Here is a 23391-nt window from a genome sequence, read left to right on the forward strand (position 1 = left end):
TTGTTTTGTGTTTAATTTTGTTTTAACCATACAGTGTAGAAGATCTCACTAATTTTGGCTTCATTGAGTTAGAATTAGTAGAAAATAACAAAGTACAAGTAATTAAATCCTGTGGCTGTATAACAAAACAAGGGCCATTTATTGTAAAATTTGAACCCAGTGGGGTCCCTTTAGAAATAATGTTGGTATTTAACTTTGCCTCCTACTGTTTTGGATCTAACCAAATTGTTATAAATGTTTTATTTCTCTGTGTCCCTAAGTATGCCATCATTTGCTTTTTTATGTAACATCTTTTAAAGGCATTCTGCTGGAATAACTTCATGTCAACAAGGCAAAGCTAAAGTCTGCTGGACTAAGTGGAATGTTCATTATCTAGATGTCATCACATTCAAAATTCCAAGATGACAGTGGTGGCCAGGAGTAAGATTGCATAGCCTTAACATCATTTAGAAGAATTTGAATTCTTTTAAATTCTTTAAACATCATTTACTTACTATATAATATAGCTGCTAATTTACAAAGCATATACAGTGACACTTTGTTCTTGAAAAATAATTTCTCTGGAGCTACTTAGAATGAAAAAATCTATTACTAGAAAATTTGAAGGAAGAAAAAGACAAAAACAGTCCATATTTACATCAAAATGTTTATTTTTGGATATAGACATTTAAAACATTCATCTCCAAGAACTGCTTCAATCAGGTATACAATAAGAAATAGACTTTAAATCCCTAATACAGAAAAAAGTAACAGAATTAGTTTTTAAATGCTGCTGTAGACACTAGTGTTAGAAAAAAGAAAAGTTTATAAATGGTCTTGCACCAAAAAAATATGCAAAGAAACTTGAAAATAGAAATTGTTTGCCATTTGTTTCTCTGGTTGCTGTTTAATATAGACCCAGTGACTGATTGTCTTCAGCACACATCTAATTTGGCCATGTACTGCGTTTGGCTAATGTGATCCAAAATGTGATCTAGATAGTGCTTTTCACTGGAGGATTGACAAACACGCTACATACATTAGTGAATCTTCATACCACCTCAGTGAGGTAGGTTAGAAATATTATACAGAAATTGAGGCACAAAGAGGTAAGTGACTTGCCCAAAGTTCCCAGCAGCACAGTCCCTGGAAAAGGAGGTAAGTCTCCACACAGGATTCATGTGCCAGAGAGCCGGACAGGGACACCCTCATGTAGCATTTACTAAATACTGAGATAAAGCTGTAGCTGATTTGAGATTTCTTAGCATTTCTGTACCCTAAAGAGGGGAAGTCTTTTGGGCAACTCTCCTACCCTTGGGTCTCAACTCTCCAGCTGTTCTCCTATGAATGCCTTCACATCAAGACTGCAGCAGCCTTAGATGGGGACGAGACTTTTCTTATAAAGAACCTCTGTGGTAGGATTTTTGAGGTGTGTCCATTGGAAAGACAGTGGTCAGAAGTGACAGGATTGGGAAGGCGCCTATAGGGCAGTAAATGCTTATCTTCTCTGATCAGTTTGTTGAGGTGTCATCTCTCACTCTTTACCAGAGAGTGAGAAGCAAAAAGAACTGCATTCATTTAAGACAAATGCACTTTTAAATCATGCTATCTCATAGATTGTTGTTGGTAAATGGTTTTAAGGAATGTATGATCAATGTTTTATTTGCTACTTGAAAATTTTCCTTTCCTCAGTCTGGGATTTGGAGCACCAAGGGTAAAGGTGCCACAAAGAAAGTTTAAGAGTTGCCAATTAAACTTTTTACTTCTGGTTTAATAGAAGGAAAACACAGTGGTATTAAAATTGGTCATGAGCAGCAAAAATTCAGGAATAAAAAATCAGCAATAAAAAGATACAATATAACTAGATAGGGAATTCTGTTTTTTAAAAAGGCATGAATAAAACAGGTATTCTTAACTCTTTCTCTTGTGAGGAATACTTTCAAAAAGTACATAGTAAGACTAAGATACCAAGTTGTATACTAATATTTTTCAGGCCACGGGCCTCAAATATATATATATTCATATATAATACTCCAGTGTGAACAGCAATTTCATGAAATGTAAAATGTATTTTTTTAAATCACACACAAGTATTTATAACCACAGGGTTCACCAGAAGTCTAAAGCAAGGAGATAGTAGTATAGAAGTGTAGGATTAGGGGACGGAGTTACTCTTCCATAGACAGTTCTGATCAAAGTTCTTAGAAATAAGCTAATGATTGTTTTTTTTACAATAGCCAACATGTCTACTATTGAATACATTTAATATGGAAAAACAAAATGAAGAAAAGAGAGGTACTTTAAAGTGTTTGGGTAAGATGCTGTCACGTTTAACAAAGCCTACTCCCTCTCCTTGCTTTAGAGCTCTCTGGTGAAATGGAGGTGAGTTTGATGGAGTACAGTCGGTGACCACTGAAAAACACGAGCCCTTTCAACAATGTTGCAACACTGTTAGTTTTTGGTTTAAACACACACATACACACACTCACAAATGCTAAGTGTACACACTACCAAATTCTGCGGTCAGCTTTTCCAGGAGCTACTGGGGAAAGTCTCAATGCTGCAGATCCTCGAGGGTGCCCGCACACCCCCACCTTGTTCCCAGATGACTCATTTCACAGTTTTGTTTTGATCATTAGCAATGTCCCTTGTCTGCAGAGGTGCAGTGTAGTCACAAGTGCTACATAGCTGTAGTTTTCAAACAAAACCACTTATATCATTGTGCTTAAGTGGAGAGTGTAGTTAAACAATACTGACCCTTGCTTACTGGCCCTATGTTCTCTGTAAACAAGGAGGCTGTTCCAAACAACCACTTCAGCTGTATTTACAGAAGGGTTCCCACAGTTCACACACAGGCACAGTGGTTGATAGCGCTTTCTAAAAGCTGTGCATGTGCCTTGGTCTCTTAAAAAAGTGCTCAAAGTGGAACCCACGTGCAAACTTCAGTTCACAACACAGAGTAGCTCAAGCAGCCATTTTGCTCCCAAGTCATCTGAAGAACTTTACCAGATTAAGCCAGGCCCCAGAGTGCTTACATCCACTTGCATTTCTTCTTTTCATCAAATAAGACTTTTACATGCAAGAGTTGTTTCTGAGCTTCTTCCAGCCCTCGTTCTCTTTCTAGTTTATTTAGAATCTGTTGACAATTAGAACAGTTATTTTAGATATTGCGGTTTTAGCATTACAATTCTGTTTTTTTTTGCATTCCTGATGCTGTGAGTGGTAAATCTGTATGAAACAGATGCCAAGATTTTCTTCGATCATTTACATACTCACTTTGCAAGTTGTTTTGCTAAGTCATTATCACAGGATCAACAACACTTCGGCTTAAAATAGAAACTCGCAAGAAATACCGAACTACTTGCTTACAAATATGGGGCCAGAATTCCAAGGCCCTGTTTTATGCATTATGTCACAGCCATTCCAAGCACAGCAAGCATTCCTGGGCAGCCAACATGCAGGCAAGTATTTCTTCTTAAATGCAGCAGGCAGGGGGCATCCTGGTCAGAGATGTCTACCTCCCTTCCCCTCCCCTTCCCTCCCCTCCCAGTGCTTCCCTTCTAACCCCTGACCCCTGGAAAGAGGGATGCTTATCATGTTTAAGGAACTCATTGCCTCTACCCTACCTTAGTGCTTCACTTGATCTTCAAGTAGAAAATGGAATTGGTGAGCTATTCTCACCATTGACATGGATAGCCTGTCCCAGCATGACTGAGTGGGGGGAATCAGGGAAGGGGGAATTAACATATATTTGGAAACAGCGCATCTGATGACTGTGTCTGTGTGAATTCCCAAAGAAAAAAATCCAGATTAAGGAGAATTAATCATAAAGGAGAATGGTTTATTGAAATAGTTGCTTAAGTTAGAAATATACTTTTAACTACTGAATACAGAATCTAGGCGATTTAACAAGCTTAGCCTTCATTTTAGCAGATTACAATCAAGCATAAGCAGGTCCCTTTTATTAGGACCACTACTTACTCATCCAAGTTAACTGTGTCCACAGGCCCCATTAAATCAAATGGCTGGTCCAAAGGTGGGCAGCCACACGCAGGGTCTGGCTTGGTGCCAGGATCCCACATCTCAAGACAGGCTTCCTGGCCTCCCTTTCTGGCCATGTGGGATGCCAGAGCCATCCTGAGACCTACAGGATGCTTTATAACCAAATTCTTGGTGGCTGGTCCATATCTGTTTTTTTAAAAATGTTATTGAAAATCTTACCTCATCAAAATACTTTATGATGTATTTGTAGATTTCTGTCAAGGCCACTTCTTCATTAAATTCATTTTCGTGTTTCTTAAAGAGAGAGAGCCTTGTTGAGAGATTCTGAAATGGCTTAAGCACCCAAATGTAATCTTAGTCCTACTTTCTAGCAATACCTTAGATTCCTGAGTTAAGAATTCTTCCATCTCTGAAGATGACAGTGGAGGCAAATCCCTGATTGCTTTGTAATAAGACTTCACTTCCTCTTTGTAGGTTGGGATATCCTTGGCATAGAGAAGTTTATTAGTTGGTGCTTCCTGAAAAAAAAGCAGCAACCACCAAGAGTTTAAAAAACCATCAGGAAATTATAGCAGTACCAATGTAGCTGAACCCCCACCACTATTACTAATCTTATCTCCTGGTAACAAGGCATCTTCATGCAGTAGGCCTTCATAAATGGTATTGACTGAATGACTGACTGCTATCCAGATAGTTCTGATGAGTCACTGTTATTTTCAGGCAGATTAAATGCTAATATATTCTGCCTTCCTCTCTTAAAAGAACTAAAATTATTATTTTTGCATGATTTTGAGTTACTGTAACAATGGAACTTATTTCAATCATAGTTCGTTACTAATAGTTGTAAAAAGCCTGAATTAAAGCATTTGCTCTCATCCTCACCCACCAGTGAATTTTGGCACTTATAAAAGGTTTGACTGTAGGTCTGATTGAGCCCTTTATATAACCATGAACGTGGTAAGTAATTGGCAACGGCAGATTTTTCTGCTTTTCCCTATTTTATTAGATGATAAAAATCTCAGTGTTACCAAGAAAGAGCATGGTCATTAATATTGGTGGCTCTGAAGTCTTGATTTTGGAAAAATTCCCTGGTAGTTTGAATGTTTTCATGTAATTTTAACTGATGTTAAAATGTAAGGGAAGGTTTTTTTAAGTTATAATTTTGACAGAATTAACATGTCAAAGAAAAATCACAGCCAGTGTAGAAAAGAGACGGAAAAATTTATTCAAACCAGCCTGAGGATTATGACCTAGGAGACAGCCTCTCAGAAAGCTCTGAGGACTGTTCTGAAGAGGTAAGGGGGGTGGGGCCTGCATACATGTGATTTAGGGGAAGGGGGCTGTGCAATCAATAACATACTGCTATTTGTGAGGAACAGATATCTTAATGGTTTTAGTGCATTTCTAAGTATGGGAAGATTCAAGAAACTGAGTTCATGAAATTTTCTCCGGAAAATAACTAACCAAAGGCTAGCCATTTTTTACCTGCGTGCAGACTGCCTCATCCTGATCTTTGGCCTGAATTCCTTTCAGGCTGTGTCATAACAGGTGATGGGCAACATTATTTTGCAATCCCCTCCCTTTCGGACTTAATTTTCACCAATGTTGGGGAGGCATTTCGTGAGCAGGAATGCTCATTCTCGGGTCAGACGAGGATTTCATTGATAGGCCACTCACTGTGCTGTTACTGAACGAGGTAGGCCCTATTAACAGCAGCCAAAAGCCTCTGGACGGCCTGTCTTACTAGACTCTCATGGTCCAGGAAATGGTTCCTTCCTATTGCTTCTACCCACATCTAGAATTACACTATTCCAATAATTGATATTTGGTCAAATTGTTTTAAGTCATCTAGTCACCATTTTTATTGGAGGTTCAGTCATATATTTGGTAATGTACAAAATACAAATAATGTAGGAACATTAATAATTAACATTAATAAAGTATTTAAGCTAAGAGCTTCCATTATGTGCAGCCCAGTATCTTCCCAGGTCATCTGACGAGTCACTATCTTTAAGGGAAATACTATGTTGGCATTGTATATAAAGTTCACCAAAGTTGTATGTACATATACAGTGTGTGGTGGGTCACTGTGACCCCTTACAGGATTGAGAGAGGAATATTATCTTCTAAGGAGTTACACAGCTAGTGCCAGAAGAAGAAAATGTGTCTTTAGAGTTCAGTGGGTACTTCTGCCATGGGAGAGGGCTGATAAATGCATAACGGGGGTGCACACTTCACACTAGAGGGGAGGGAGGAGGCCCAAACAGGTGAAAGTTCTGCCTAAATTTTTCTTGTCCTGAAATATGAATTTTTATTGTATCACTACTCAGGGAAGACAGGTGAGTTAATGGTAGGGGCAGTGCCCTAGTACATTGTTTAATGTATTGATGGCTTGAAGGAGGCCTGGACTGAGAGATTTTTTTCACCTGTCAAGTTTACAAGTTTAAGTAGAACCTACAACTCTTGTGATCATTCACTCAAGTTTTATTTAGCCAGGCACTGTGGGTAGGCACTGAATGTAAGCTTCTTAAGGGCAGGCGCTGACTGGTTTTCAATCTAAGATCAGTAATTAGTAGCAGTGTAGCACAAAGAAAAGGACAGAGAGATGTATGATCATAAGACTTGTAACCTCTCATCATCAATTCCTCATCTAGAAAATGAGGGTAATGGTTAACTGTGTGGTTCTTGTGAGAAGTGAATTATGCCAAGAACATAGTAATCAATAAACAGCCATTTTTAGTATGGATAACTGTTTCTGTGTATTGCACGCTAGGGAGAACTTTACTGGTCAAAATCAGCACATGGGAAATGCATCAGGGTAACATTCAGAGAGTAGGTATATTTAGACTAAATCTGAGTCTAATACAGTTTCTGGTATACATTAGGAAATCACATTTGTTGAATGAATGAGTAGGGGTTAAGTCTGGGAAAACTAAAAGCTGTAGCATAAAAGGTAGGTAGGTGGATTGGGGAAGAAAATGAAGAGGCCAGAAGAGAGACTTGAAGCCCAGTGGGCAAGGGCCACGTGGTGCTGAAGATTGTATCTGGGAGGTAATGGGAAGTATTTACAGTGTTTAAGCAGGAATCTGACAGGATCAGAGTTTTGTTTTAGAAAGATAGCCTGAGACACAGTGAAAGGGGTACCGTAGGAGCCAGGACAGCAGTTGGCAGGGGAGGGACGGAAGTGAGTAGTAACCAACTAGAGACAGAGGTGGGAAGAAGGAGGAGGGGACGATAATGCTGAGGATGTTACCTTGAGAGACTATAGGCAGTGCTGAGAAAATAAAAGTCAAAAACAAGTTTGGTTTCTAGAAATACTGGCGATAGTGAGTCTGGATTTAGACCAGGAGTCTCAGGCGCTTTTAAGATGTCCATCATACTTGATTCCAGGCACGTTGAACATCCTTCCACCAAAGACCCACTGTGCAGCATGAAAAGATTTCTAAACCCATTAGGCACAGATACTGCTCAGTTTATAATGGAGTACTTGGGTTAAGACCGAAACATCTCTTTCAGAGTTTCCTCTGTATTTTTATCTTTTCCTGCCTTATAGACGTTTTTGCTCAGCAAAGGACACCATAAGACAAATGATATTGATTTGATTATAAAATGACAAAATAGAGGTATTTGAAACCTCAGGCAAGATTTACTTCCCCATAAGAAATTTGTTAAATAGATGCTTTTAGGTATATTCAGATGGAATTAACATAGGCAAATTTCAATAATTACATCCTTTGGGTTCATAGTTTAATAGAATCTATATTAGCGTCTACATAAGATTCTTCTAGGAAACAAAAGCTAAAGGTTTTAACTTAGATTAAAAATAGAAATAAATGAACAATTTTATAGAAAAGCAGGTGTTCAGTGACCATCATTTACTTTTTCTTCTTAGCTGATGTCGTGTTACTTGAATGTTTACAAGGAAGACAGTGCTTCAGACTCACACAAACACGTACAGGAAATCCTAAAGCTGGGCCTTACCTTCCCAAGTTGCTGCTCTGTGAGGGAAAACGCGTCCATGAATGCCTGGGCGATCACTGACAGACAGCCATCTATGTGTGGTGTCTTCTTAATGTCAAAGACAAACTGAGGGTTCTTCAGGATGTTCACCCAGAAGCGAAGAGGAAGGCTGTTCCGAGAGAGAGACAGACCTCTTTTCAAGTACAGCCTTTCATGTGAGGCAGACGCTGTGTTTATCACAGTTTGTAAATGGGTGTTTTTGTCCTTGTTACTGAAGTATGCAAGTCTGCCTTGCCAAACATACCAAGCAACAGATGGCAGAGTCACTCAGAACAAGAAAGGGTTAAACTATCAGAGTTCCTGAAAGGGAGGCCTGGAGAAGTCTGAAACTGGCCACTGACAAAACAAGAATTTTCTCCACAAATTTGTCAATTATATCAGATTATGGTTACCAGTGAGAACATCTCATCAGACCTCTTCTCACCCCCTCTAAGTGCTACGCCCTGGCCTAAGCCACCAACATCTCTCACCAGGATTATTTCCCGCCAGCTCCCAACAGTAAATTCTGCCACAAGGGCCAGCAACCCTCTTAACACAGAATCAGGTCCTCGTCTCTCCACTGCAGCTCTCCATCCCTCTGGAGAAAGCCCTGCATGATCTAGGCCTGGCACTCATCTACTGCACTTCACCTTACTCACCCCAGCTCTACCAGCCTCCTCGCTTCTCCTCACACGCACCAGGCAAGCTTGTGCTTCAGGACTTCGTCCGTCCCTGAAACTGTCTTGCCCCAGACAGTCTCAGGGTTTATGCCTCTTTTCAAGACCTGACTCAAATATCTCCACTAGGCCTCTGACCACCCTGTCCTGTTAGTCTGTTTTTTTCCTCATTCTCTGCATTAATATTGCCTTCTAACATACAATTTACCTATTAAAATACACGCTCTATGAGAACATTAATTTCCATCTCTTACCTTCAATGCCTAACAGTACCTGATACATAGTTGCTACTCAAATATTTGGATATGATCTTGGGAGTCACTCAGAGCCCTCTGGCCTAGCTACCTCCCTCCATCAGAGGGGCAGGTGGGCCTTTCAGTGGCTCTGCTGTCCTGACTAGTGCCCCTGTTCACACGCTACAGTCTTCCCAGTGAGATGGTAGCCTGCAGTGCCCAAGCCTGATGTGGGAGTGGCAGGGCCTAGGAAGCCAAGGCTAGAACAAAGTGGGAAGGGAGCCACAGTAGACAGGTAACGTAGGCCTGGAGCTTTTAATACTTATTTAAAATGATCTGCTGCTGCTCCTGCTGCTAAGTCACTTCAGTCATGTCCGACTCTGTGCGACCCCAGAGACATTTTCCAAGCAAGAGTACTGGAGTGGGGTGCCATCGCCTTCTCCGTTAAAATGATCTGGCTAATCTCAGTGCTTAGAAGGGCTGGAGCTTGCACTGAGAAGTTCTGTTACATAATAACTGAGTCTCATTCAGCACAAAGTATTTGAATGAGAGGTGATGAGCTGTGTTTCTTTAGTGAGGAGAAATTTTAATTTGGATACCTTGCCTCAGCTCGGAGAAGATGATGGCACCCCCCTCCAGTACTCTTGCCTGGAAAATCCCATGGACGGAGGAGCCTGGAAGGCTGCAGTCCATGGGGTCACTGAGGGTCAGACATGACTGTGTGACTTCCCTTTCACTTTTCACTTTCATGCATGGGAGAAGGAAACGGCAACCCACTCCAGTGTTCTTGCCTGGAGAATCCCAGGGACGGGGCAGCCTGGTGGGCTGCCGTCTATGGGGTCACAAAGAGTCGGATACGACTGAAGTGACTTAGCAGCAGTAGCAGCAGCATGGGATTTGACCAAACAAAAGCAGAAACTTATACAACAGACAGCTTGGAAATTGCTAAGTGATGAATCCTCTGAGGGACAAATTTAAGACTCTTCTCTAATTGAAAAGTGTATGATAAAACCACAAAATATTAATTTCTCATCATTTACTGGTCAAGCTAAACTTGTTTAAAGATAATAAAAATAATAGAGTTTGTTTACTTTGCCCTAAAGAATAGGATTCTCAGCACAGGAATCATTTTTATTCAAAAAACAGTACCTACCAGTAAGAAACTGCTTTGACATGATAGCTTGCCAAGCCAAAAAATTGAAATATAGGGATAATCCTTCTGTAACTATCCATGCCCTTCTTTTAGTTAAGATTCTGTCCCAGATTCTTAAAGTCGGTAATCACCTATTGTTGTTCTCACCTGTTTGTTTTCCAAATATGTACAACATCAGGATCTGTGATTTTTTTGTTTTCAGCCTGGGCATCCAAAAAGTCAAAAAAGTATTTTATAGCAAACGGGGCTCTGCTGTTGGGTAAACTCCAAATGCTTCTAAAAAGTTTTTCAAGCACTGAGTGAATTGCCACCTGAAAGATAGAACACATCAGACTTGGAAGATTAAAGAGAAAATAGGATAGAGGTTTTTGAAAACATGATGAAAAATGAAATCCAAGTTCAGAGATAATGATGAACAAAACAGAAAAGCTGAACAGAAAGTATGTACAGTTGTCAAATGAGGCCAGCACTCAGTGTTTAAGACAAAGGTCCTGAAAATCCATGCCCAGGTTTAGATTGGGTGCATAAGCTTCTTGCTGATAATGACATTATTTAGGCAACAGTCCCTGTCTTTGAAACTGCTAGTAGTTGAAATGTCAGTTATAGGGCTGTATTCACAAACCAAGAAGCCCCGATGTTTGGCTTTTATTAGTTATGTTCAGCTTGGAAAAACTCAAATGATGTTGCTTGGTTCCCAGAATTTTTCCTGTTGCATGTATTTCCTTCATAGGGTTTTATTGTGTACTTTCCAGAGCATCTGACTGTTTTATAAAAAACAAATAGAGTTCTGTGGGACAGATGAGAAAAGCCAAGAGATTCTGGCTGTCCTCTACCCACCAAACAAATTTAGTAGATTTGTTTAAGCTCCACGCAGACATCTGAAGACGCATGCCCAGTGGAAGACTAGGGCCAGGTGTAGATAACAGCACTTACAGGATCACTACAGACTTCTGTTTAATCCCACTAAGAACTAGATAAAGGAAAATTTGCTCTCAATTTGGTATTCCTATTCCACTGGCTTTTAAAACATCTGACACTTGTATATATGAACAGAATTCTTAATTTTAAAGTGACCACCCCCTCTTCATTTTATTTGCAATTTAAAGAGGGAGTTTTATTGCTCATCTATAGTAACAAGTAAACAAAAAGGAACAATTATGCCGTCAACCTAAAAAATAACAGTGCAGTGGTGGGTGAGGGGCTTGGGGACAACATTAAATCCCTGACTGACGATGCTGTGGTAGACATTTGTAAAGTGCTTTATCTTTGCAGTTTGTGAGGGAGAAGAAGAAGGGGGTAGGAAGTGTTTACAATTTAAACTTTAATTTTGCTCTGCTAGAAGGCACAAGGGATTTGTAACATTTTCACACTTCAGTGGAAATTAAGTCAAACACATCATACACCCCCAAGGTAGCCGTAAAAGCGCTCCCAGAATGGTAAGTGTACCTTGGTCGACAGCAGCTTTGTCAGATACATTTCTTTCACTTTGAACTTGTGCTTCCCTCGATGTCTCTTTCCCTGCACATCTTGGAATGCTTCCGAATCTGGTAAAATCTAGAGAAGACAGAGCAGAAGCAGCGTTACCCAAGGAGACGCGCTGCGCTGCAGAAGGCATCCAATTCAGCGGGAGCACAAGCAAGCCTGGACTCACCAAGTGGCAGTGATCTTCCGTGTATTCCACATCTGAACGCCACGGAAAGAGGGAGAGAAACAGTGCATTAAAAAAAACAGCCACGGGCTAACTGGCTTCCCCACTCGTGTTATAAACAGAATGGGTTCCTTGAGCCCTCCCACCCGAGCTTTTCATAGCGACCTTCCGCGCCCTGCCCCCAGCCTCGCCTGGCTGCGTCTTAAGACCTTAGGAACAGCGTGAAGACAGGACAGGCCAGGGGCTGGAGTTGTTCCTGAAGTGTTGCAGCAGAGGCTGAACCATCACTTGGCGGTGGGGTAGGAGAGGTTCAGTTCTCATTCATTTACCAAATAGAGCTGGAGCACCTACACTGTGCCAAGGGCTACTAGGCAGACAACAATGAGTAAGACCTAGCTCTCACCTAAAGGAATTCACATCCTAGCCACTGAGAGACTCCTCCTAATCACACAGTCAGCTGTTTAATTTATTTGTGATAAGGATTGTGGAGAATTATATGCTATTATAATATAGCTAGGAAAGTATCTAACAAGGCACAGACCTAATCAGTGAGGTTCTCTGAGGAGGGATGTTGGAGCTGGACCTAAATGAACGGATAGCGAGCAGGACCAGATGGGGAGGAGGGTGGGTGCAAAAGCCCTGAGGTGGAAAGGAAGGTGACCTCTTCTAGGATCGGAGAGAAGGGCAGCAAGGCGGGGTCATAGAGTGAGTGATGGAGCAGCACAAAGCAGGCAGTCAGGAGAATTGTGGCTGAAAAGGAACTGGCAAATGCAGGGAGAGGAGGAAGCAGGCAGTTGGGCTTTGTTTTGAAGACGAGAAAGACTAGAACACCTTAAAATGCTGGTGGAAAACTATAGTAGTGGGGATGCAAAGCCCAGGTGGGAAACGGGATCTGGCTGGGAGGAAGGTCTGGGGAGCCAGGAGGAGGGACTGGCCGCACAGGGAGGGACACAGGGTGGGCGGTGCTGGCTATTGAAGGCATTCTGATCTCCTCTCTGTGAGGTACTGAGTGAAGCCATCTGCTGACAGGGAAGCCTGTGGGGATCAGAGGAGAGGATGTGGGATCACGGAGAACGGTCAGCTGTCTGGAGAAGCACAAAGGGGAACAGGGTACGTGGAGGGTCCGGATCCAGATGGGAATTTACAGCAACTGAGCTGTGCTGTCGCAGGCCTCTCCCACGTGGTGGCCCAGCCTGAGGTTCAGGAAGAGGGAGCAGTTGGGTTCACCAGGGGACTGGCTGGGATGTTCAGAGTGGGTGATGAAAGGACAGAGGGACAAGGGTTTTGTAGAGTAAGGAGAGACTGGACTGGGAGGAAGCAGAGGCACTGACCACCTTTAAGGCCCATGAAGTGATCCAAATGCAAGATCTCTAAATAACAAGCTCTCAAAAGACTATAGTCTTTGAAGCCTAAAATACATAGCTCCTCCACTTATTACAGCATAAAGACACCACCCCCCACCCCCTCCCCCAGACCAGAAGGACAGCCGCCCACTGCAAGATGGCTTCTCTCAATATAGCTTGACTTGGGATAGATGGAGGCTTGGGAAGTGGGGACGTCCTACAACCTACCAAGGGGTGTCCTCCAACCTTCCCGGTCATCCTATCCATTTCGTTGGGAGCCCTGCATTCCTCGTTTGCACTCACCAGTTGTTGGGTCCTATCAGGCTGCTCCTACCACGGAATCCGGGAATAGGGAAGCCCCACCTCCAGCTGTGCATGTGTGAGCAGGCCCTGTTGGTGAGGCCCAGGACCCTTCTGAGGGCCGAGGAGGACTGACTGTCTTGGCCTGGATATAATTTCTCTAGAGAGAAGCCCGGGATAGACCTCAGGATTTTCTCAAGGCACTGTCACAGGCTATCAGGGACACAGAAGAGAGTTTAGAGACTGGCCAATTAACTTTGCCCACAAAGCTCCCTCTGTCCTTGGTCCATCAATAGGAGCTTTGGACTAAGTGAGTTATCTTGTTTGTTCAGAGCTTGCAGGGCTGTGTGCTAATCTGCAGGCTTCCCTCAGTTTGCCAGAGGGGTCCCCTCTGTCAGCCCCCATCCTACTCAGGAGTTGGGAAAGAGCTGCAATGGCTGATTCTGCCCCGTCTTTAGGGGTGGCTAATGATAGCAGCTTCCTTAGTCACGGCAACCACTGTTCACCGTTTCCTGTCCCCCTTTGCAGAGCTCGCATTCTTAGGACCAGAAGTGGAGCAAAATGGCTTTTCTCCAATCAGGGAATTACACAGCAACAGCTCAGTCTTGTCTTTGTGACAGGACATCTGAGAGGCAAAAAGCAATACTTCACAGACTGAGAACAAAAGGTTAACATGACTTTGGTTACCTGAAGTAAAATTTGCTATCTTCTTAAAGACTTTTATAGTGGATCCATTAGATATCTGAAAGCAAAGATAAAAAATAGATGAATTTTCAAAATTTAATGTATTTCTCAACTTCACTCAGGAATTAGATGGCTGGATGGATCTTACATTCTCTCACTTATTCAATCAAATATTTATTTAAGAATTCCTACGTTCTGAGCATTGCAGGCTGGGGCTATAGTGATGAGCAAGAAGACACTGTTTCTGCCCTCAAGGAGCTTGTGGTTTTGTGAAGGAGGCAGGCAAGGGGAGGAGTCAATTGTGTTGGGGGGCACCCCAGCCTCTTGGGAGTAGGGACTGTTTAGACCACTTTCTTTTTTTGAAGGTGGGGGGAGGTCCTACTATATAAAGAAATGCTGAAACAAGTTTTCAAAAACTGGCCTATAAAGCTGGTGGCTACCCTATGACAGCAATTTCACATTGAGGTATACACATGTGCATATACTGAAGGTAAACTTTGTAAGTGCCCCATACTGGCATTTACAACCCCAATATCCATCAACAGTAGAATGAGTAAAGAGTTTGGGGCATATTCATATAACAGGTTACGATAAGACAGTAACAGTGAGCAAATCACTGCTCCATGCCACATGGATGAGCCTCACAGTGATGCTGGTGAACCAAAATCCTGACAGAATGGAATGCATACCGTGTGGCTCCATTCACATTTAGCTTAAAAAAAAAAAAAAAGAAAAGAAAAACAAAAAACCCAGTCAAAACTAAGATGTAAATGTTTGGAGAAGAGAAAGTGGTGATTAGGCGAGTCCATAAGGGGGCATCTGTGGGGCCCATAACACTCTACTTCTTGATCTGAGTGGTAGTTGTGAGATAGGCTCACTTTGTGATAATCCATCCAGTAGGACACTTATTTGTTCTTTTTTTTTTTTTTGCAGGTCTTTTATCTTGTTAAAAGAAGCTTGTAAAAATCGTAAAATTACATACACTTTTAAATAAAAACTTTAAAATTTAAACATGACTTATCCAAAACCAATACAGAATTGTAAAGTAAAAATTAAAAATAAATAAATAAATTAAAAAAAAATTAAAAAAAAAAAAAAAAAATTTAAACATGACTTATAGAAATGTTCTTGTATGAAGTGTACAGCTCAAGAACATTCACCTCAGTATACACCCGTGTAGCCACCACCCACATCAAGATATAAAATATTTCAAGGTTCCAAGAAGTACCCCTATTATGCTTCTCAACCAATAACCACCCCATCCTCATCCAGGGGTAATCAGTTTTCTGACTTCCATCACCACTGATTAGTTCTATCTGTTCTTGAACTTCATGTACATGGAATCATTCTGCATACACTTGTGTCTAGCTTCTTAGGGTCCATATAAAGTCTATCACGTTTATATTTATCTGCATCGGTGCAGCTACCAGCAGTTTGTCCTTTTAAAAGAATTATTCTAGGGAATGAATACACTACAAAAAAATTGCCATACAGTAAAAGGAAAGAAGTGTTGACACATGCTACAACATGAATGGGTCTCAAAAACATGGTTAAGTGAAGGAAGTCAGTCACAAAAGATCATGTATTACACAATCATAATTTATCCAGAATAGGCACATTTATACAAACAGAAGGTAGATTACTAGTTGCCTTTGGAGGAATGAAGAGTGACTCTTAATGAGTTCAAGGTTTCTATTTGAAGTAATGAAAATGTTTTAAAATTAGACTGCGGTGACGATTGCACAACTCCACAAATGTTCCCAAGAACCCACTGAACCACTTTCACTTTGAAAAGGTGACCTTTAAGATATACAGATTATATCCCAACACAGCTGTTTTTAAAAACTGTCATGGATTTTAAATGTACGCATTTGACAAATGCTTTCACCATACTGATGTGATTTCAACCCCAATGTGTAGCCTCTTTTGGAAATAACGTCAAGAGTTCTGAGGGATGAGAACCTTTGGGGACCATGGAACTTTAATGTAACCCTTCCCTACTCTTAACCAGAGGAAGAAGGGCCCATCAGGCCAAGGGGGCCTAGATGGTAAGAGAAAGAGGGCAGGCTTTGCTTGCTGGAGGAGTAAATTGTTCTGAGGGGCTGGTCCACAGAAATGCTAGACAAAGGGGCCATGGAGAAGTGACAGGGCGGGGATGCACAAATCCTCACCTTTATTCTGGGATGTGACTGGAGGGTTAACCCTGTTATTTCTGAACACTGTCTGAAGTGATTTTCCCCTCCACTTGAAAGCTCTAAGGCTTTTCTGAATTCTACTATTAATTTGGACCTGGCCTCCATTTGGGAAAAAAAGTAAAAACTTAGACTGTCTTTGGCCTGTGGCAAGTTGGTTATCAGAATATACAAACCGGCTCAGCAAACACCAAAGGATTAAAGCCTAATCTCTTGCAGGTTGTCCCTGAAGGAGAAGGAACACGAGCGAGAGCCAGCCCTGGAGGAGGCCCCTCAGCACAGGGTCCAGCCAGTCACTGAGTCTAGGCCAGAAGCCTCCACCTACTGGTGCTCCCGACATCCTGTGGGGGAAGGGGGCCCTGGGCAGGGCTGGTGGGGGCCTTCTGGCCTCTGCAAAGTGTCTTGTGCATGGATTCTAAACTCGTACTGAGCTCCTGGACTCTGCCGCTATTACCAAACATTCTCTCCTTTCCCCTTGAGCCATTCATTGTTTTCTAGCTGATTTTTCAATTCTCCTCCATTTTTGATGCAATTAAAGTCAACGCTCTGTGCAGGCACCCCCTTAGCAATACTCAGACACTGAGTTTATGAGGATGTCTGAACATCATTACAAAATCCCTCCCCATGCAGAGCTGGATATGCTCTGTTTCTAAGCCAATAAACACCTTTGTTATAAAAGGAAGCTGGTGATTCATTCTGGGTAATTGTCAAAGAATGAATCCCAAATGGATCCCGTTGTGTGTTGAGCCAATACTCTGCTACTGTCAGATGCTTTGTTTTGCCAAAAGCGAGCACCCTTACTCTATAATCACAAACACCACGGATGGGCTTTCCGATAAGGAGCACAGCCAAAAAGTTCAAATGTCTTTTCGAGAGCTGGCAATGACTTGCTGCTGGCGCGGTGCTCAGGCATTAAGACAGCGCAGACGCAGCTTGTACCGGGGAGATTTTACTCTGAAATTATCTCCTGAGAGCAAGTGTAAAAGCATTTTATTAGCGGATGAGTTGTGTGTGTGTGTGAGCGTGTATGTGTGCGAGGGTATGTCTAACTTTCACAGCTGCTCTAGGGCTGGCACGTTTTTCCTTCCACGTGACACGTTAACACTGTTATAAAGACAGAAAACTAGTTTAGTTACAGATGTTGTTGCGGGGGGAGGGGGATGGGTGGTGGTGGTAAAGGGTTCCATTCTCTGTTTTGCAGAAAAGTCAGCTGCTGCCGAGTGAAGGACAGAAATGCCATTTTGAAAAGTGCCACAGAATCCAAGGTGTTAAATATATGATGCTGTTTGTTCCATCTAAGGAGCTCCAAAAGCTTTCCTAGTGGCTCGTTAATCCTCCCATACTCCTGTGAGGCTGGGAGCATCCTGTGGGCCCCTACTTTAGGAATGGAAACCAAATTAAATCAAAGATTAATGTCACTAGATGGATCTGTGGAAGGAATGTTTCTCCAGCCCAGAGCAGAGTTGGTACACACAGCAATTTCACATTAAATTCCTTCCAGTCTCATGGTGCTCCAAGATTCAAAATGACGTCAAAGTCACACCCCTCCAATGAAGGTAGCTGGCCCTCACTGGAATGAGGCAAAGATGACTGCAGACTTTTCTACCATCGGAATTAGGAGCTGAGACCACACAGGGAGAGATGGACCCATATCATCAATTTAAAGTTGCTTCAGGACTTCCCTGGCAGTCCATTATGACAAATCCACCAGCCAGTGCAGGGGACATGGGTTTAACCCCTGGTCTGGGAAGATCCCAAGTGCCACAAATACTGAGCCCATATTCTAAACCCCACAAGTCATAACTACTGAGCCTGTGTGCTTCAACTGCTGAAGCCCGTGCACCTAGAGCCTGTGCTCGCAACAGAAGCCACGCAGTGAGAAGCCCACGCACCACAGTGAAGAGCAGTCCCTGCTCGCTGCACCTAGAGAAAGTCTGCACAGAAACGAAGACCCAGCTGAGCCAAAACACAGAAACAAATAACCAACTCTAAGGTACACTGAACTAAAGCTCATCAAATGGGGACTACTCACTAAATGGGGACTAGTCCGTCTAGTCAAAGCTATGGTTTTTCCAGTGGTCATGTATGGATGTGAGAGTTGGACCATGAAGAAGGCTGAGCGCCAAAGAACTGATGCTTTTGAACTGTGGTGTTGGAGAAGACTCTTGAGAGTCCCTTGGACTGCAAGGAGATCCAACCAGTCCATCCTAAAGATCAGTCCTCAGTGTTCACCGGAAGGACTGATGTTGAAGCTGAAACTCCAATCCTTTGGCCACCTGATGCAAAGAACTGACTCAGGGAAAAGACCCTGATGCTGGGAAAGATTGAAGGCAGGAGGAAAAGGGAACGACAGAGGATGAGATGGTTGGATGGCATTACCGACGCGATGGACATGAGTTTGAGCAGCTCTGAGAGTTGGTGATGGACAGGGAGGCCTGGTGTGCTGCAGTCCATGGGGTCACAAAGAGTCGGACACAACTGAGCGACTGAACTGGACTGAGTTACTAAAGAACACCTTTTAAAAAATAAAATGAGGTTGCTTCTGGAATAAACAAAAGCAACACACCCTCACATTGTAAGTGAAGGTGTTTTCTTTGTGGTAAAATACTGTCTTAATGCCACAAGTTGATGATTATACCATAAAAACAGATTTTCTAAAAATATAAGGTTGAACTTATACTTAACCTGATGAGACTGCCATTTTGTAAATAAAAAATGGTCAAATGTTGGCAATTTCTTTTTTTTTTTTTAATGTCTTTTTTTTTTGGCCACACTGCAAGGCATGTGGGATCTTAGTTCCCCGACCAGGGATCTAACTTGTGTTCCCTACACTGGAGGCATGAGGTCTTAACCACTGGTTGTTGTTGTTGTTTAGTTGCTTAGTCGTGTCTGACTCTGCGATCCCATGAACTGCAGCGTGCCAGGCTTCCCTGTCCTTCGCTATCTCCTGGAGTTTGCTCAAATTCATGTCTGTTGACCTGCTGATGCTATCTAACCATCTCATCCTCTGCTGCCCCCTTCTCCTTTTGCCTTAACCACCAGGTCGCCAGGGGAGGCTGAAATAGTGTCAATTTCAAATGGCTAGCCCAAGAGGAAAGCTGGAACTTTAGCCTAAGAATTTTATGGAAAATTATGAGTAGAGTCTGAACCACCATGACATTTTCTCCTTAAGTCTAAAAACACAATAGTCACTACAAAGCTCCATGTGGAAACCCTTACTGGCATCTCTCATTTCTAAAATGGTATTTTGTGACAACAGAATCCTATTCAACTAATGTTGTCCCAGCAACCATTCATCAATACTGCTCTCCCCGCCTTCCCCTCAGCTCTTCTGACACCCCAAGGCTGGAGGCAGACAAAAAAGGAATCTATTTTCTTTCTCAGAGCCCAAGTGATAACCTTGCTCAGTCTTTCTGGAGAGGCGGCTCAGGGCTCAGCAGAGCATCTGGAAGGGGCCATTACAACATTCTCAACAGACACATCAAATCCCCCAAGATGCTCCCGCCACCCTGGACAGAGCTCTGGAGGGTTCCTGAAACTAGTGATGATGAACAACACAGCTCCAGCTTCTTTCTGGTGTGCTTGGAATCAGCCCTGGGCCAGACACAAAGCTGCTTTGAGGACGGCTGGAACCCCGAGCTAGTCAAGGAGGGAGCCCGGGCTCTACCAGTGAGCATGCAGTGAGGAACCTAAGCTCCCCAGGCTTTTGTTGCACTGGAGTTGTCAGCCCTTGGATACCTGAAAGAGGCTTCCCTCTGATGAAGGTAAACTTCTGTTGCCTTCAAGGCGTATTGGCCTTAAAGGATGTCAAAGAAGGATCAGATGTAAGGAAGCATTCTGATAAACTCACAGACGTGAGATTCAGCGTAAGATCTGAAGAGAAGTTGCCCTTTTGAATTTGACATCAGAGAAGATGACTACCAGAATTTCTCCTAAGCTCTCCAGCCAGGCTGCTTCAGAGGCTAGGAGTGTGGGCTCTGAGCAAGGTGACCCCTCTGGCACTGAGCAGAGGCACAGTCTCTGTGCAATCCCTTTTTCATCTGCTTCTAGCCTTGGGGCATCAGTGAGGAGAGCTATGGGAGTGTGGCCAAGTGTCTTAGCCTCCCTGGGCCTCAGGATGAGAATCATGACAGTGTCTACCTCACCGGGCTACAAAGAGCACGAAGCAGTCACTGTTCGTGAAAGCTCCTAGGACAGTGCCCAGCACACTAAGAGCTCTCCGTTTTTCTGGTAAATAAGCATCTAAAGTCATCCGTGCCGTAAGAGACCCTTAGAGCCAGTCCAAAGATGCAGTCCACAGTCGGTCACAGACGGCACACCTGACTGGAAAGACCACTGACCTCGGGGAGGTTCCTCTGAACAATAAATGTCATGAGCATGACAACTCTGGTGTGAGCAGTGACCACTTGAGCACTGGCACGCTCCCATTAGGAGGAACATTCTTCAGCAACACGTTGGTTAAACATCTCTTCTGCCCTCAAAACCTCACAGCTCAGAATGAGAGGTGTGATTTGTAGAGCACACTTCCTGCTGGACACAACACCTGCCCTGCAAACTTGATGCCACCCAATGGCTGGATGTGGGTGCAGTGAGAGGTCACACGGCAGGGGCGGGGGCAGCTACAGAAAGCCTGGACCAGGAGAGACCATCCTGCCACAGTTACACGGGACCAGCCGCCCACACCCTCTATAGCCTCACACAGACATGCGCGTTGGCTCCAGAGCACAGCACAGCCCCCTTCACAGTAAACACACACAGTGGGCAATAGTGAAGCAGGCATTCGGGAGGGTTTAATTATAGGCGAGAAGATGCCTCTGGCTTAATGGGTTTGTAAGGGCATCTCTCTACCCCTTGTCTGCACAGGACTGAATGAGACGAGCAGAAGTTCCTCCTCTTTCTGATAGAGAATGAGGGTGATAAAAGCACCTTGGTCACAGGTTGTGTGAACATCAATCACGTCTATGCCCTCCAGCAGTGCTGGGCACCGGCTGCCACTGTCGTCAGTTGCTTCCACAGTTGTGCAAAGCAACTGTGCTGACCCCCAGGGTGGGCCAGGATGCCATTCTGCTGGTGATAGGGCAGTGCTGGTAATTTGGGGCTCTGGAGGCTGCATCGGACCCATGAGAGGCTATGTTCTCGCTGCTCCTTCATGTCCCTTCGAGAAATTGGTTCTTCAAGTACACGGACAGTAAATCATTCGGAGGAGACCAGCTACAATCTATTCGCCCTGAGGACAGAACAAGGCGAGAGAAGAAACGGGCTCACACTCCAGCAGCAGGGACTTTGTTTAGATAGGAGGAGGAACTGGCCTTCACTAAAGATTAACTTGAAAACCTCACTAATTTGGGCTAATTGGAGGGAGGTGAATCTGAATCACTTAAGACTCCAAGTGAGATCCTATTTTTAAATGAAATATAGTTTTTCGCTTTCAAGCACTTACAGTGACTCAAATGAGAGCGCTTTAGTAAATGAATAAGAGTGATAATTAGCGCCCTGTCTCTTTGGAGGGAAATGTAAGTGTTCCAGGAGAAAATTTTTCTTTAATGAAAGGGCAAAAGGAAGCTTCAGCTCAGCCCTGTCAAATGGTTCCAAATTTTGACTGTGCTGTAAAGCAGGTGTAGATTTAGGAGGCTGGATATGTGATAGTCTCTGAAAACCAGGGCATGTGTGATGGTCCAGGTACAGAGGGCACGGGGCCGTTGACCTCCCCAGTTTCCTTCAAGCTCTCTGCGTTTATTTGCCTTACGGCTTAGTTCTTTAAACACAAGGAGAATCCTTTAAGCCCTTGTGTCCTAGTCTTGTCATTTATTACCACCATGTGGCAACGCTAGGGTATGAGGCCAATAAATCATTGGGACGGGAAGTGACTACAGGCCAGATTAATTTCATTATCATCCTTAAGCAGATCGGTGTCTAGCACGGCCGGTGTCTGCAGTGAAGACTGATGTCCCCTCTCTCCTGACAGTCCTCCCCTTGCCTTGCAGACAGCGGTCATGGATCTCCCCTGTCCCTGCTGGAGTGTCTTGTCCTGCCTTTCCCTGTTAATGCCAGTGAGTGGCCACACCCTCTTCCTTTGGGGCCCACTCCATGCCACACGGTGGCCAGGGGACGCTGAGAAGCCTGACCAGGGTGGGCCAGCCCTCCCTGTACAGCTGAGCAAGGCGAGCACGTGGGTCAAGACCCCAAAGGAGGGCATTTGTGGCTGTGTCTCTGCCAAACTCGCCCAGACAAGCCCACCACCCAGAACCTGGAGGAGGCGGCAGCGGCCAGGTGCAGCTCCCAAACGCAGACTGAAGGCGGAGTAAGCCTGATTCTAATTTTCCCAGCCCTAGATTTCCTCCGGAGCAGCACTTCTCCAAATGTGGCCCACCGACAGGAATAGGTACTTGCAGAAAGTTCCTTGAGCTTTATAGAGTTTTTAAAAACTCGAAAGGCACTGCAGCTTTTGGCAAGATGATACCAAGGTTGGAAAGTCTAAGATGCAGGAGGGCGAGGACGGGAACAGACTGTTAACCTGGCACATTCTCTGCGGGGCACCCTCCAGCAAAGGCTGCAGGGGCAACACCGACCCAGGGATTACCCAGAGCAACAATTTCTCACCCGGCTCTGAGACACACTCAGCCCAAGAGCCCAAGGCTGAGGGGGTCTTCTGCTCCCGGTGGCTGTCCAGGAAACCTTGGCAAGGACTGGTCTCAGATTCTGTCTGGTTGAGGGGAGTGCCCGCCTCAAAGGCCTTCTTGGTGCAGACACGTCTCCATGGGATTTCAGCCCTGAAAGACGGGGCGCTACTCTCCAAGGGCCTGGGAAGCTGCTCTCCTGCTTCTCCAGCTCCGCAAGGGCATCTGTGCATCTACGCAGACATCCTCATGCCTTCCTGACCCCTCCCCCCCTAGTATCTCTCCCACCCACACAGCTCACGGTGTGCACCTTCAGCCCATCTCTGAATTCATCTGCTTGCCTCATTTTCCAGAGCCACAGTGTCATTCCTAGTCAACATCGTTCCTTACCTGAAATCCTTTGAAGAGCCTGCCTGTTGGCACCTCCTACATCCATGCTCCACACACAGCCACAGTCATTTCCTGAGACACAAATTTCTCCTGCTTAAGCTCCTCCAATGGTGTCCCACTGTGCTGGGCATAACAGCCAGACTCTGGACGAAGCCGCGGGGCCTGCACGGTCTG

The 23391-nt window shown here is 43.9% G+C and overlaps 1 protein-coding gene across 1 annotated transcript in view; it reads right to left on the minus strand.

The window, feature by feature from the left end:
* Positions 1-2209: 2209 nt before the first annotated feature.
* Positions 2210-23391, minus strand: part of PLXNC1 (plexin C1) — a 152195-nt gene continuing 131013 nt past the window's right edge. Inside the window, exons 24-31 of the mRNA XM_040234403.1 lie at positions 14022-14076; positions 11695-11726; positions 11490-11597; positions 10191-10354; positions 7963-8110; positions 4359-4499; positions 4201-4275; positions 2210-3115 (exon numbers count right to left, since the gene is read on the minus strand). Coding sequence (XP_040090337.1) covers positions 3011-3115; positions 4201-4275; positions 4359-4499; positions 7963-8110; positions 10191-10354; positions 11490-11597; positions 11695-11726; positions 14022-14076 — 828 coding nt within the window. The 3' untranslated portion in view covers positions 2210-3010. The remainder of the gene's footprint in view (positions 3116-4200; positions 4276-4358; positions 4500-7962; positions 8111-10190; positions 10355-11489; positions 11598-11694; positions 11727-14021; positions 14077-23391) is intronic.

The sequence above is a fragment of the Oryx dammah genome, unplaced genomic scaffold (assembly GCF_014754425.2).
Source record: "Oryx dammah isolate SB20612 unplaced genomic scaffold, SCBI_Odam_1.1 HiC_scaffold_29, whole genome shotgun sequence".
In the NCBI taxonomy this organism is placed as follows: domain Eukaryota; kingdom Metazoa; phylum Chordata; class Mammalia; order Artiodactyla; family Bovidae; genus Oryx; species Oryx dammah.